Consider the following 13002-nt stretch of genomic DNA (forward strand, 5'->3'; position numbering starts at 1 on the left):
CAGGTGCCCGTTACCCTTTAAGCTGAGGCTACTGCCCTGGATTGTGGGAAGGGGCTAGAGCAGACTTTCTCAGCTTTTTTACTGTTGAGAAACTCCTGAAACCATTCTTCAGACTTCTTCAGGCACCTTCCATGGGGCCTCCAAGTCTCCCTCCTATGAACCTCAACGTCCATGAGCGTCAATGTCTTGAACTGATCAATCATGGGTCCATTGTATGTTACGGTTATAAATTTACTGTTCTCACTGTTTATTTATTGTTCCATTATTATCTATGCTTACCAAATTCTCTGTATAGTTTGTTCCTATGTTTCTTGTGAACCACCCTGAGCCTGTGGGGTGGGCGCTATATAAATGTAATAAATAAATGAAAAAAACAAATTTGGCAGAATATGATTGGGAAGTTTAGCTGTGTACATGCCCACCTGGGACCCCTCCCCTCCAGGCTCATCACTGGTCATTTTAGGAGGGAGAGGGCAGGTTGACATGACCATATATGGTCATATCACCCGATAAATGTTTAAGACTGTCAAGAAACCCCAGGGTTTCACAAAACTCTGGTTGAGAAATCCTGGGCCAGAGTTTAGGATTCTGCCACCCACCACTGCAAACCTCTCCATCTTCTTGTTGCCTTTAATGCACCTTGATACAGGCTGGAGAAGCAACAGAGAGCTGGTGTTAGGGATAGAGACTTGAAGGAGAAAGGGCAGGGGAAAGGAAAGAAACGAAAGAGGTGAATGGGATGGAATGTCGTGTGGATGAAGTGAAAGAGGTTCAAAGGGGATTTGAAAAGGAAGACGTATGGACAGAGTTAGGAAGGGTGATTACAAGTGGCCACAAAGACATACACTGGCTGGGACCACATTGTCTGTGGTTGCCACATTGGAGGATTAATGATTTAGAGTAAGTAAAGGGAGAAGTTATAAGCTAAAGCCTTATGGCAATTTTATTTATTTAATTCGTTTTTATACCGCCCTTCCCAGCGGCTCAGGGATTAGCACTTAGAAAGTAGTTGTGAATGTTTGAGGCAGAGAAATTGACATTTACATTATTTGGTTTGTGTACCAGCAGTGTAAAATACATTTTGCTACCTTTCATGTATTGCCAATTTTTTGTCATCAGAAAAATAGCGTATAAAGCCTCCGCAATCGAGATGCTAAGCTTCGCCTGGTATGCTTGCTCACAGACCTGAAAACAGCACAGCATGCTGGGAACACTGAAAGACTCCACAAAGAGGGAGGAAATAGTGCTTTAGCATAAGGTACAGGATTGCTGATGTGTTTCTCCAAAGGGAATCACTGCACTAAGTAGTTTTGCAGCACAGAAACGGAAGGGGGCTTCACACAAACAAAAAAACCTCCTTTCTATCCTATTATCAAAGGTCTTGCAGCCCTCAGTTTGGGCAAAAGGACATGATGTGAAATTCTAGCTAACGCCAGGTCATTCAGATATTGGCTGAATCCCAAATTTATCTGGCCAGTGTCCCGTGGAAGTCACACGACCACGCATGCTTGTAGCTGGAAGAAGGAGAAGGAAGGGCATTCAATAATAGAATTGCAAAGATGCATTCTGAAACACCATAGAATGAAGATTGTTGGTTGTTATTTTTTTTACTGAATTCCCAGTTCTTACAGGATACAATCATTTGTTACCTTAATATAAAATACTGTTCCCCAATCTTTGCATTTGCAATATAGAAAATGCTCTCACTGCCTTTCAAATAGTACAAATTACGTGGAATCCTTGATGGAAAAAGTTATGCATTTAAAAAAAGTAACGAGTAAAGCAGTAAGACTTCAATACAGTAGAAATTTTCCAAGCTCCTGATGGGATATCCAGAATGTTTGGTTTAACTGGAATGCTGTGCATCTAAGAGCTGATGTGTATGTTCACAGAGAAAACTCATATGATGTAGCCCTCCTAGGAATGTACTGCTGCAGAATGCCCCAACAATGGAGAGGAAAATCTAAGCCTAACTTTGTAGAAATGAAAGTTGTCCTGGTTACTTGCAATCATTTATTTATTTTGCTTTCTACAATCATCTTCTGCAGTTACCGCTTTCCCGGGGCTAGTTATAGTTAATCAAGGTGACTTCCTGGGATATGTTCTCTCTACTGTGCCTCAAAATCAGGGTGGTGCCCTTGAGGGACTGATTCTAGGGCAGAGTTTGGGGGGGGGTCTTAATTATGATTTTGTAAGAATGCCCTGTGCATACTCCTAGTTCTTTTTGGTCCCTAAGACTGTTTATGCACTAGGAACTTCACTGCCCCAGCTCCCATGCAGGAGCACAAATTGGGGGCAGATGAGGCACACCAGGCCAAATGCTCCCCTGTGTGGGTACAGGAAGAGGTGGGGCAACCTGCCACGACTAAAACTCCAGCCTGCAGCCCGGCATGAAACGTCCAGTGGGTTAACGGTCTAAGAGAATAACTGCTTTGCCCAGGCCAGCCTGATCTCATCAGTTCTCAGAAGCTAAGTATGGTGACCCTGGTTAGTATTTGGAAGGGCGAGACCACCAAGGAAGTCCAGGGTTGGAGCACAGGGGCAGGCAGTGGCATACCACCTCTCAAGGGCTCTTGCCTTGAAAATCCTACGGGGTTGCTATAAGATGGCTGCAACTTGACGTCACTTTCTACCACTACCAAGAAAATGCCTGTTTAACAGTTTTGACCAAATCCTATTGTTTGAATTAATGGGGGTGGGCACACATGAGGAATAACTGGGGAGGAGGAAATAGATTGTTACAAAATCACCCCCCTCCCTGTAGTGTAATAGCACGCCCCTGTTGCTGTGTGGAGTTAGATTAGTTTCTGGCCTATTTTGAACCTAGTGCTGTAGCACAGTTGCTGTAACTGCTGGATACAAAGGAGGATGGGTTTTCTTTTTCTTTAGACAGCATAGTTTGTGGGTGTGCCTTGTCCTTCAACCCTAAGTTCAGTTTTCATGCTTAACATGCTAAAATCTATTAGGGAGTTAGCCCTTTTCATATTTTAAAAAGGACTGTGTGCACACGCATGTATATACACACAAGATTAAATCGGACTAGGAAAAGCACATTTTCTTGGATCCTAATACACCCCTCCTAATTTGGATTCTTCATAAGTTTCCCAAATGTACTCCAGGGGGGAGCGGTCTTTCTCCATACTACTGCAGCCTACTGAGAGCTCAAGCAGGCCAGGTTATTCTCTGTTTTCTATCTCTAAGTGCCCTCACTATTCCATGCTGGTCGGTGAGCAAGCTCACTGATTATTGTGCCACAGTGTAATGTGTGTTGATTTACCAGCTAACATTTTCTGCATGCTGAGGTTCTTTGGTTGTCATATCTCTTTAATAGAGGTCAAGCATCTGATATCTCTGAAGCAGGATTTGTGGGAAAGTGTGGCTAAACACTCATTGTAACTGCAGAGCCATCTCTGTGGGATACCATAAATTGGGGGATGAGTATAATTAATGCCTTGTTTGAAAGTAGTGATGCTCATGATTGGCTGGAGGGAGGGGAAGATTGTGAGTCATGTTCTCAGTTTCTTCATAACTCCTTTCCCCCCAAAAAAACATGGAAAGAGTGATGATATATGTATTCCAGTAAATAGGCACTTTGGATTCTATTTGGAATAATAAAACCTTTATTTGTAATAAAAGATTCAGATGGGTATCCTTGTTAGGTTGAAGCAGCGAAGCAAAGTTTGAATCAAGTGGCTCTTGTAAGACCAACAAAAGTTTTATTCAAGATATAAGCCAACCTTTCTCAATTTTTTTTACCACTTCCTGAAACATTTTTTCAGGGTTTACAAAACTTCAGAAGTTGTATGATTGTTCAAAAATATGGTTGGGAAGCATAGCTGTGTACATGGCTACTTGGGGCCCCTCCCCTTCCCATCCCCTCTAGACCCATCATAACCCATGACCATATATGGTCCTATGCCTGATAAATGATTAACACATTTTTTTTAAATATAAAAAAAAAAAAGAGTTAGCCCCACCCATTCAGGAAACCCTTCCAAGGCCATCAAGAAACCCCAGGGTTTCATGAAACCCCGGATGAGAAAGCCTGGTATAAGATTTTGTGTATATGCATACCTCTTCATCAGATACAATAAAATGGAAATTACCAGTCCAGACATATAGGTAGCGGGTTAGCAGTAAATTAGTATACAGCATACTGCAGATATTTAACAGATTTAAGGACCAAACAGGAATAACAAGTTTTATTATCATTTGTGTTGGTTTAATTCCAGGGGGACAACACAGTGAAGGAAAGAGGAGATGGAGACGGCTGTGCAGAAGTCTCCTTAATTGTGAGATGCTGAGAGTAATTAACTGAGACCCTGCCATTATGCTCCACCTGTCTCCTCTCAAGCATGGAGGCGACCTTGAAGCATATTCTTCTTGGAAGTGGGGCAATTGGCTATGTAGAGTGGTCTTCCCTGTCCCCAGACCAGAAAAATATATTCCAGTCTTCTATTCCAAATGACACTATATTCATTACATTACACTGCAAGCTAGAATTCTAATCTATTATTCCAATTCCAAATAAGATATTATGTATAGACTGGTAATTTTCATTTCATTGTATCTGAAGAAGTGTGTTTGTGTGTGCACATGAAAACTTATACTTGGAATAAAACTTCGTTTTTCTTACAGGTGCCACTGTCCTCAAACTTTGTTTATTTGTGAAAGTCGAAGGGTTTTAGAAACACCTTGCAAAACGTTTAAAGCAGTGGTCCCCAACCTTTATTAGGCTGGGGACCGGCAGAGCATCGGGCCGCGCCCGCAGGGACCGCGCTGGCCACGCCCACGAGCCGCGCCCTGCCGCGCCCGCGAGCCGCAACCGGCCGCGCCCGCGGACCGCACCCGCGGATCGGGCCGCGCCCGGCCGCACCCGCAAATCGGGCCGTGCCCGCGAGCCGCGCCCACGGGCCGCGCGGGCACGGCCCGGCCCTGATTCCCTTCCCCGCCCTCCCCGCAGTAAGAAGCTTCCCGGGCCGCAAGCTTGCGGCCTGGGAAGTTTTTTACTGTGGGGGGGGGCGGGGAGAGGGAGCCGCGGCCCGACGCCGGGCCGCGGCCCGCAGGTTGGGGACCACTGGTTTAAAGGATTATTAAATATGCCATAATGCAAAACTTAATAGAATTAAACAATTTTTAAAAAATAATCTACGGTATTCCTGTAAGAGTGATAAACTGTAAACCAGAGTTAAAACTCAGCCATCATCTCATCTGACAGAATACTTTACTTGGAAGGGCATTTTAAAGATTAGGGGACATTCAGCTAGGCTGGCTTCTTTTTGCAAGGATTCCATGGGGAAGGTGTCGACTAAGAAGGCCTTATATTTGAGTAGTAACAGTTGAGACTCAGGTGATAGGGACAACCTATGGAGAGCCTTCTCTGAGGACCTTAAATTGAATATGTATTGGGGGGTGGGGTTTTGAAGAACAATGAAAAAGAGGCATTCCTGGCCTATGATGGCCAAACCAGACATGTTGGTGTCCGTAGGGCTGACATGTAGATGCTGCTGCTATTTTTAAGGGGGCTGAGTTGCTTTGAGTTGTCCATACTTTTTCAACTGTAAAAACAGGTGGGTTACCATTTTGGTGCTTGAAAATGCTGGGGGAGGGCAGGGGAAGAGCACTTCAGCCTGCCCTGTTGCAGACCCCTTCTAGCACTTTTAAATTCCTTTAAAATTGTGGTTGGTCAGACGTGTGGACACGTCTTTGGCCTTGGGGCTAGAGTATTTAGGACTATGTTCTTCGCATTTACCATTGCCATCAAATGAAAGTGAAGTCTACCGCAGCAAATAGAAAGCATAATTTGAGCTCAGATCTGTGTCCTGTGATGCACTAACTTCACTGCCTGATTTCTGTCTTTTTAAAAGAAAGGGTAAAAGCTGCATCATGATACCTTGTGGAAGAGCTTAATATCTCAACTAAATAGATAGCTTTTTCAGTTAAGCAAACAGATTTGTAAGATGCCTTTGATTTTGAAACGTTGATCTGATCACTGATTCTACCCATTAAACTTGCTAATGAAAAGTGTGTGCATGGTTTCCAGGAGACAGGATTGTTTGCTTTTTCTAGTGGTTGTTCAACAATAGCTGAGATAACTTATCTGGATAGGAGTAGATCACCCCCTCCCCCTCGAAAGAATGTTTCAGTTTTATGTTCCATTTCATGTTTGTTTGTTCACTGATATATTAAACCTTCTTCCCCTTTTTTTCCTCTCCAGGGTAACCAGGAGCCGACAGCCACTCCTGACACAATGGTCCAGCCATTCACCACAATCCCATTCCCACCACCCCCACAAAATGGGATCCCCACAGAGTATGGGGTACCTCACACTCAGGACTATGCAGGTCAGACCAGCGAGCACAATCTGACAATCTATGGCAGTACACAGGCGCATGGAGAGCAGAACACGAATTCAGCCACCACACAGAATGGATCTCTTACGGTATGCGTTGTAAGGCATAAAACAGCAAAGTTCAGTGTTGCTTCTTTGAAATGTAATTGCATTTGTCTTGGATCAGATGGTACCCGTAAAGCCTTTTAATATACAGGTTTGGAAGGAGCACTTCTCATTTCAGTTTGGAAGGAGTTCCTGTTGTTGGCCAAAGCTGTGTTTTTGCTTTATGTCAACATCCTTGTTAAAAGCTGTGATCGAAAAGAGAGAATTCTTTCCAATCACTGCAGAGAGCAGATAAGCAGACTCACATGAGCTGTTTGTAAAACTGTTGAAAATTGGATTAAGACAATGTACATTAGATGTCTGAAAATGAGTCCATGTCTTTCTTCCCCTCTCCATTAATAGCTAATCTGTTTGTGCCCAGTGAACTCCAAAGGCTGTTCCATAAGTTGGATCAAAATGGCCAGGCATCTAAAATGTGCCACCCACATATGGGAATGGCTCAGGCAGAGTCATCTGAAACTCAACCCCTCCAAGACGGAGTTCCTGCGGTTGAGCAGGAGAGGAGAGGACCAGGAAGCTCCCTGGATGGGGTACAGCTTGTTGTTGTGCCCTCTGCCAGGAACTTGTGGCCGATCCTTGATGCCTCCTTAGCTGTGGAGGCATAGATCACTAGGGTAGCCCGGGTTGCATTTTTCCATATGCACCAGGCCAGGCTACTAGCACCCTACCTATTCCCAGAGCATTTGGCCACAGTGATCCATGCAAAGGTCACTTCCTGATTAGACTTCTGTGACTTGCTCTACCCTAGTACCTTCCCTAGCACTTGACCTGGAAATTACTGTTGGTACAAAATGCGACTGCCAAGGTCCTCATGAGATCACCTTGGAAGGGCCCATATCCAGCCTGTGCTGAGGCAGTGGCATGGGTTGCCAATTGTGTACCGGCCATTTAAAGCCATTTGTGGCCTGGACAGCTTGTTGCCTTATATCTGAGGGACTGCTTGACTCCTTATGCTCCTTGCAGGGAGCTTTGCTCTGCAGATTTGGATTGGCTGGTGGTTCCTGGCCTCCGGGAAGTATGCCTGGCTTCGACCAGGGCCAGGGCCTTTTCAGTCCTGGCCCCAACCCGGTGAAATGAGCTCCTGGAAGAGCTGAGGCCCCTGACTGAGCTATAACAGAAATTATTACAAGGAAACCATTTTGTTGGGAGTTTCTGGGTTCAAGGATGGGGAGGAAAGAACAACAGGAAGAATTTGTTCCTTTTAGTGAAGTATTACAGCAGTGATATGCATTTTAGGGTCATGATGAGAACTGATAAGCACAGCGATGAATAAGGAGACTCTCTGTCTGCGGTACATCCATTTATTGATTGAATATTTTGTCTTTTTCATTCATGTTTACATCATCCTGTAGTTCTGAACTGGGCAGCACGCCTGCAGATTATCCAAACAAAAGCTTTATCCACCCGTTAAGCCACTTGTTAAGTCTTAACTTCCTAATAAAGAGCATTATAGTTAGAACCTTAGGTGCACAGAGGTGGCTTTAATCTTTTAATGCTTTCAGTTCTCTTACAGTACAGCTGTTCCATAGCAGGGTTCTTTTTCCCTATTCAGAAATAGGTCTCACAACATTTCCCGTTGCTTATTCCTAGGTAAGTATTCCCAGAATCACACTCTTAGTGAATTCCAGGTAAACCTGGGACCGGTCAAAGCTTGATTGGTGCCTTAAGTTCTATATAGTAAGTTAGAGAGTAGTGTTGTCTATATTAAACCAGCAAGTACAACACTGGTTGACATTTTTCCATTTAAATAAGTGAGACCTACATTGTGGTACTGGAAAAGAGAACTTTGGGGAATGAAATCTGGATCACCTATATGGAAATGCAGAACTGCCCTTATGTGAGTTTCATCTGTGTCCAGACATGTTATTTAATCAACAGGGTCGGGGATGAATAATGTGAGCTGTGACCTAGTCACCAGCTGTTGTAAGCCTCCTGTTCCTCTTCCATATTAGGAGCCATCTCCACTGTACTGCACAAAAGAATGCTGCATGCTCTCCATTAATACAGTTGTGCAGAAAGCTGGTGATGGCAGTGTGAATAGGAGCTTGCACATAGCAGCCCATGAACTGAGGTGGTTAGAATCATCCCCTTAAAAAGACAGAACAATGCCATGTGTATTTTGACAGAGGGCCGGAATGAGCTTTCTGAGAGCTGGAAAGTATAAAAGCAAAATGCTGATAGAGGGGTGGGGTCGAATCTCTTGGGAGTGGTAAATCATTTCTGTGAAATTGACAAAGATTCCCACACAAAAGAAAGAAAGAAAAGGATACCATTACTGTACAGAAATCCAGCCAGAAACAAAGATGCAGACATGCCCAAGACAGGCAAAAGTTGTAGTGGTCGCATACATTCTCTGCTTCCCATTTTTCTTCTGTTCTTTCCTACTATATTCTACAACTTTTTATCTCCAGTTTTTTTGTTCTTCCTTACCTGCAAACCCATTAGATATTCCCGGGTTTATTTTTTTTAGTCTCTTGTTCTATTGATTTAATCTAATAAAATTATAATCTTTGGCGACATACAGTTGTTTATCTAGATTAACCAATGGGGGCAAATTTCACAGATTCTCCCTGCCTGCTACAGACCAAAAGGGGGAGCAGTATTTTGGGCAGATCAGTGAGAGGAGGGAGGGAGGAAAATTCCATCCCATTTATTGAAATAACCTCAATTTGTGGAGGTTATAATTGGAATCCAACCGTAATCTAGATACTGTTAGCCAGCCATAGTTGCCATCTGTGGATACCTAAATCTCTGGATCAGGTCCACATGGAGGCTAGAGTTTTCTGCGCATGGGGCACTATTCAAGCATGAAAAAAACATCTGAAAACTAATATTTTGTGATGCGGCATTTTAAAAGGCAAATGCAGTCTTGGGCTGTATCAACAGAGGCATCGCATCAAAATCACAAGATGTCAGAGTTCCACGGTTATACCGCATTGGTCAGACCCCCACCTAGAGTACTGTGTACAGTTCTGGAGGCCTCACTTCAAAACAGACATGGACAAAATTGAGAGGGTACAGAGGAGAGCGACAAGAATGATCCAGGGCTTTTGAACCAAGCCCTATGAGGGACTTGGAAATGTTCAGCCTGGAGAAGAGGACAAGATTGCTGTCCTTAAGCATTTGAAAGGTCACTTGGAGGAGGGCAGGGGAAAGTTCCTGTTGGCAGCAGAGGATAGGACCCACAGTAATAGGTTTCAATTATGTGTAGAGTGATATCGAGTCGGTACCAAGAAATTCTTTTCACAGTCCGAGTAGCTCAGCTCAGTAGAATTGACTGCCTGGGGAAGTGGCAAGCTCTTCCTCACTGGCAGCCTTCAAGGAACATCTGGACTGATACTTATCCTGGATGCTTTAGGCTGATTCTGCACTGAGTAGGCAATTGGACTAGATGGCCTACATGGCCCCTTCTAGCTCTATGATTCTATATATATGTATTGGAGCTGCTCTGGGTGAGCCAGCACATTCCCCCTACAGCTCTCTCTGGCTTGATGGAATCCTCCCCCCCCCCCCACCAGCAAATTTCATGGGTCATCACTTGTTCACATGGCTTTAAAGAGTTTAAGGAAATCATTTTATCACTCTTATTAGTATGAAAATGTAAATTCATTTCCTAAAACTGTACTACATTAAATGATCAGGAATATGCATAACTTCATGGGTGGGGGGAGAAGAGCTCACCCAGGCCTTGAAAATAAGGAAGAGGTACCTTAAACATTTAGGGCTGCATACTGCTATTTCTAGAAACACACTAGGTTGTATTTGCTTTAGGATGCTTTGGGCTGAGCCTGCGTTGAGCAGGGGGTTGTACTAGATGGCCTGTAAGGCCCCTTCCAACTCTATGATTCTATGATTATATTTGTGATTTTATTGCAGTCAGTGCAAAGTACTATATGTGAACAGTGGCAGGGCAGAATTAAAAAATAAGAAACAGAGCTCTTTTCTAATGTCCATTATGCTTGGTTATTGTTTGTCACATTTTAAGGGCTTTGCTAAACATTTCTCCTAAATCTTGGTTAACCCTGCAATAACAAACCAGGAATAGGGAAATTTGGCATCCTCTCAGAGGCTAGCACTAGGAGTATGCAAAAAAAATTGGCATTTTTCAATTCAGATCTACTGGACCTGAAAAAAATTCCAGTATTTCTGGAAAATCCCAGATCCCAATTTGGTATGGTATTCAAATCTGGGATTTTTCAGAAATCCTGATTTTTTTCAGGGTCTATGGCCGTGAGAAGAAAAACACCAAACAAAGAAACAAAAAGCCAGCCTGGTGCTTAAATCAGACTACAGGAGAAGATGGCCCCAAAATCTAAGCACAGCAGAGAAGTGTCTCCCCACTGCAAGCAGTCGTGGCTGAGAGCTCTCAGTTCCTACCACCATGGCTGGTCCTGGGCCGGCTCCTCTTGCAGCTTGGCTTAAATCTGTATTCAGTTTAAGTAATGCCCCTACAATATTTTTCTGGCTTGGTACACACTGCTAAGTAGCACAGATCCCCATTTGTTTTATGGCTGCTGCTCTTGGTGCTGGGGGGGAAACCCTCTGCTGGAAACATAGTTCCTAGCCATTTGCCATATTATGTCTGGGGGGAGGAAGCAATCTGATGGCTCTCTGGGTTGGCTGTTTTCATTATTACATGAACTGCAGACTGAATCTATGGCTATAGTCCTCTACAGCAGTGGTCCCCAACTTTTTTATCACTGAGGACCGTTCAATGCTTGACAATTTTACTGAAGCCCCTGCTCCTGCCGCCTGAGCCCCTGCTCCAATTGCTTTTCTGCTGACACGCCTGACTTCCCACCGCCTGCTGGGGGGTGCTGCCATCATGCTTACCTGGTCTCTGGAATGCTTGTTTCCTCCCTTGGCTTTGGTTATTCGAAGAACAGTGAAGATTGCTGCACTTAGATACCTATACCTGGGCAGACCCTTACACTGTTACTTTTCCTACTTCTTTGTGTTTACTGCAGGAGGGAGGCTGGGGTTCAGCACTGGAGCATCTGCTTTGGATGCAGAACATTTTAGGTATAGTCCCTGGCATCTACAGGTAGGGGGGTCTGATAGAAGGTAAAAGATATGAGGTAAAATGAAAGACTTGAATCTGAGACCCTAGAGAGCTGCTGCCAGTCAGAATACATGATACAAACCTTAATAGATTATAAGTCTGATTCAGTTTAAGGCAGCTTCATGTGTATCTGTGCCATGCATAAATGATGCCTCCCTGAAAGCCTGAGGAACATCACAGAATAGGTAGCTTGCAGTCCCAAATTATAGTTTGAAGTCCATTAGCCCCTCTAAAAGAATCCTTATATTCCAATTCTAGAGTCAGTTTCTAGAAATGCAGTGATTCTCAAAGATTATTCAGTTACTAGGAATAAAGCCCATTTTATGTTGAAATAAAATGGGCGCTAGGGGCCAGTCCCTGGGGAAGCCTTCACAGGGCGAAGGCTTGCCAGTGGTCTGGGATGCGGGGGTGAGTGGGCCGCGACCTGGGGCGTTCTCCTGGCCGTGGGCTGGTCTCCTGGGGCCGGGAGAAGGTGGCAAGCCACCCCGCCCCTACCCCGCAGCGTCCCGGGGCCTTCTCCTGGCCCCAGGAGCAGCCTCACTGCGTCAGAGACGCGGCGAGGCTGCTCCTGGGGCCAGAATAAGGCAGCGAGGCACCCACCCACCACGCACCATCCCGGGGCCTTCTCCCAATCTGCGACATGGTGAGGCTGTCCCTTTGGCCGGGAGAAGGCCCCCACCGACGGCGGCTCCCCCCCATCGCCAGGGTTCCCGGGGCGGGAAAGGAACAGGGACACCGCATCTTCAACGCGGTGTCCCTGCTCCTTTCTGAAGGTGGAAGAGGACCCGGGCCGGAGGACTCACCCTGCGGGCTGCCAGCTCAATCTTCGAGGTGAGTCCCTGGCCGGGCCGGTGAGGCCGGGCCAAGCTCCCCATTGGCGGCTTGGCCCTGGATGGACACTCGGAGGGCCCAATCAGAAGCCGCTTCGTGGCTCCTGATTGGGCCCTCCGAGTTTTTATCCCGGACAGGGCCCGCCCTAACTCCTCCCAAACAGCCCTTACCATTTTATTTAATCCACTCCGCAGGAGCAGTTTAAGACTAGTTCATTCTTTCATGTACTGTCAAGGCTTTGAAACAATGTCTCCAAAGCACTTCCTTCTTTCAGAATTGCCATAGCGTCACCCTTGAAGAATTTAGGAGAACTTTCCTCTATTGGTAGAAGTCTTGAATAACCACATCATGGCTACTTTGGTGTTAAAAACATTTGTATTGGATTTCAGATCTTATCACAAGACTTGCCCTAGAACCTTCCTCCTTTTTTAAAAAGGAAAAAAGATCCTTCAGGCTTTGTAACACTGTTACAAAGGCAGAACTGCAGTAAGAACCTCAAGCCCCTATGAGTGAGTGAGTTTAAACACAGAGATTTGTTTAGGAGAATACATTTGACTTGAAATGTTTGCCACATAAAAGCTTTTGACATGTTCATATTAATCCAGAGAGTCTAATGCATGGTTCTGCAGTTCCTCGGATTACTTAAACAAAG

General features: G+C 44.9%; 1 protein-coding gene across 15 annotated transcripts in view; it reads left to right on the forward strand.

Moving 5' to 3' along the window:
- RBFOX2 (RNA binding fox-1 homolog 2) overlaps positions 1–13002 on the forward strand; it is a 219649-nt gene that overhangs the window by 135076 nt on the left and 71571 nt on the right. For all 15 annotated transcript variants that reach the window (XR_013231380.1, XM_077339645.1, XM_077339642.1 and 12 more), the window contains one exon: positions 6218–6442. Coding sequence is in view for 14 of the 15 variants with exons in the window: in XM_077339645.1 (XP_077195760.1) it covers positions 6218–6442 (225 nt within the window). In the remaining variant the exon portion in view is untranslated. The remainder of the gene's footprint in view (positions 1–6217; positions 6443–13002) is intronic.

This window comes from Paroedura picta, chromosome 5 (genome assembly GCF_049243985.1).
Source record: "Paroedura picta isolate Pp20150507F chromosome 5, Ppicta_v3.0, whole genome shotgun sequence".
NCBI lineage: Eukaryota > Metazoa > Chordata > Lepidosauria > Squamata > Gekkonidae > Paroedura > Paroedura picta.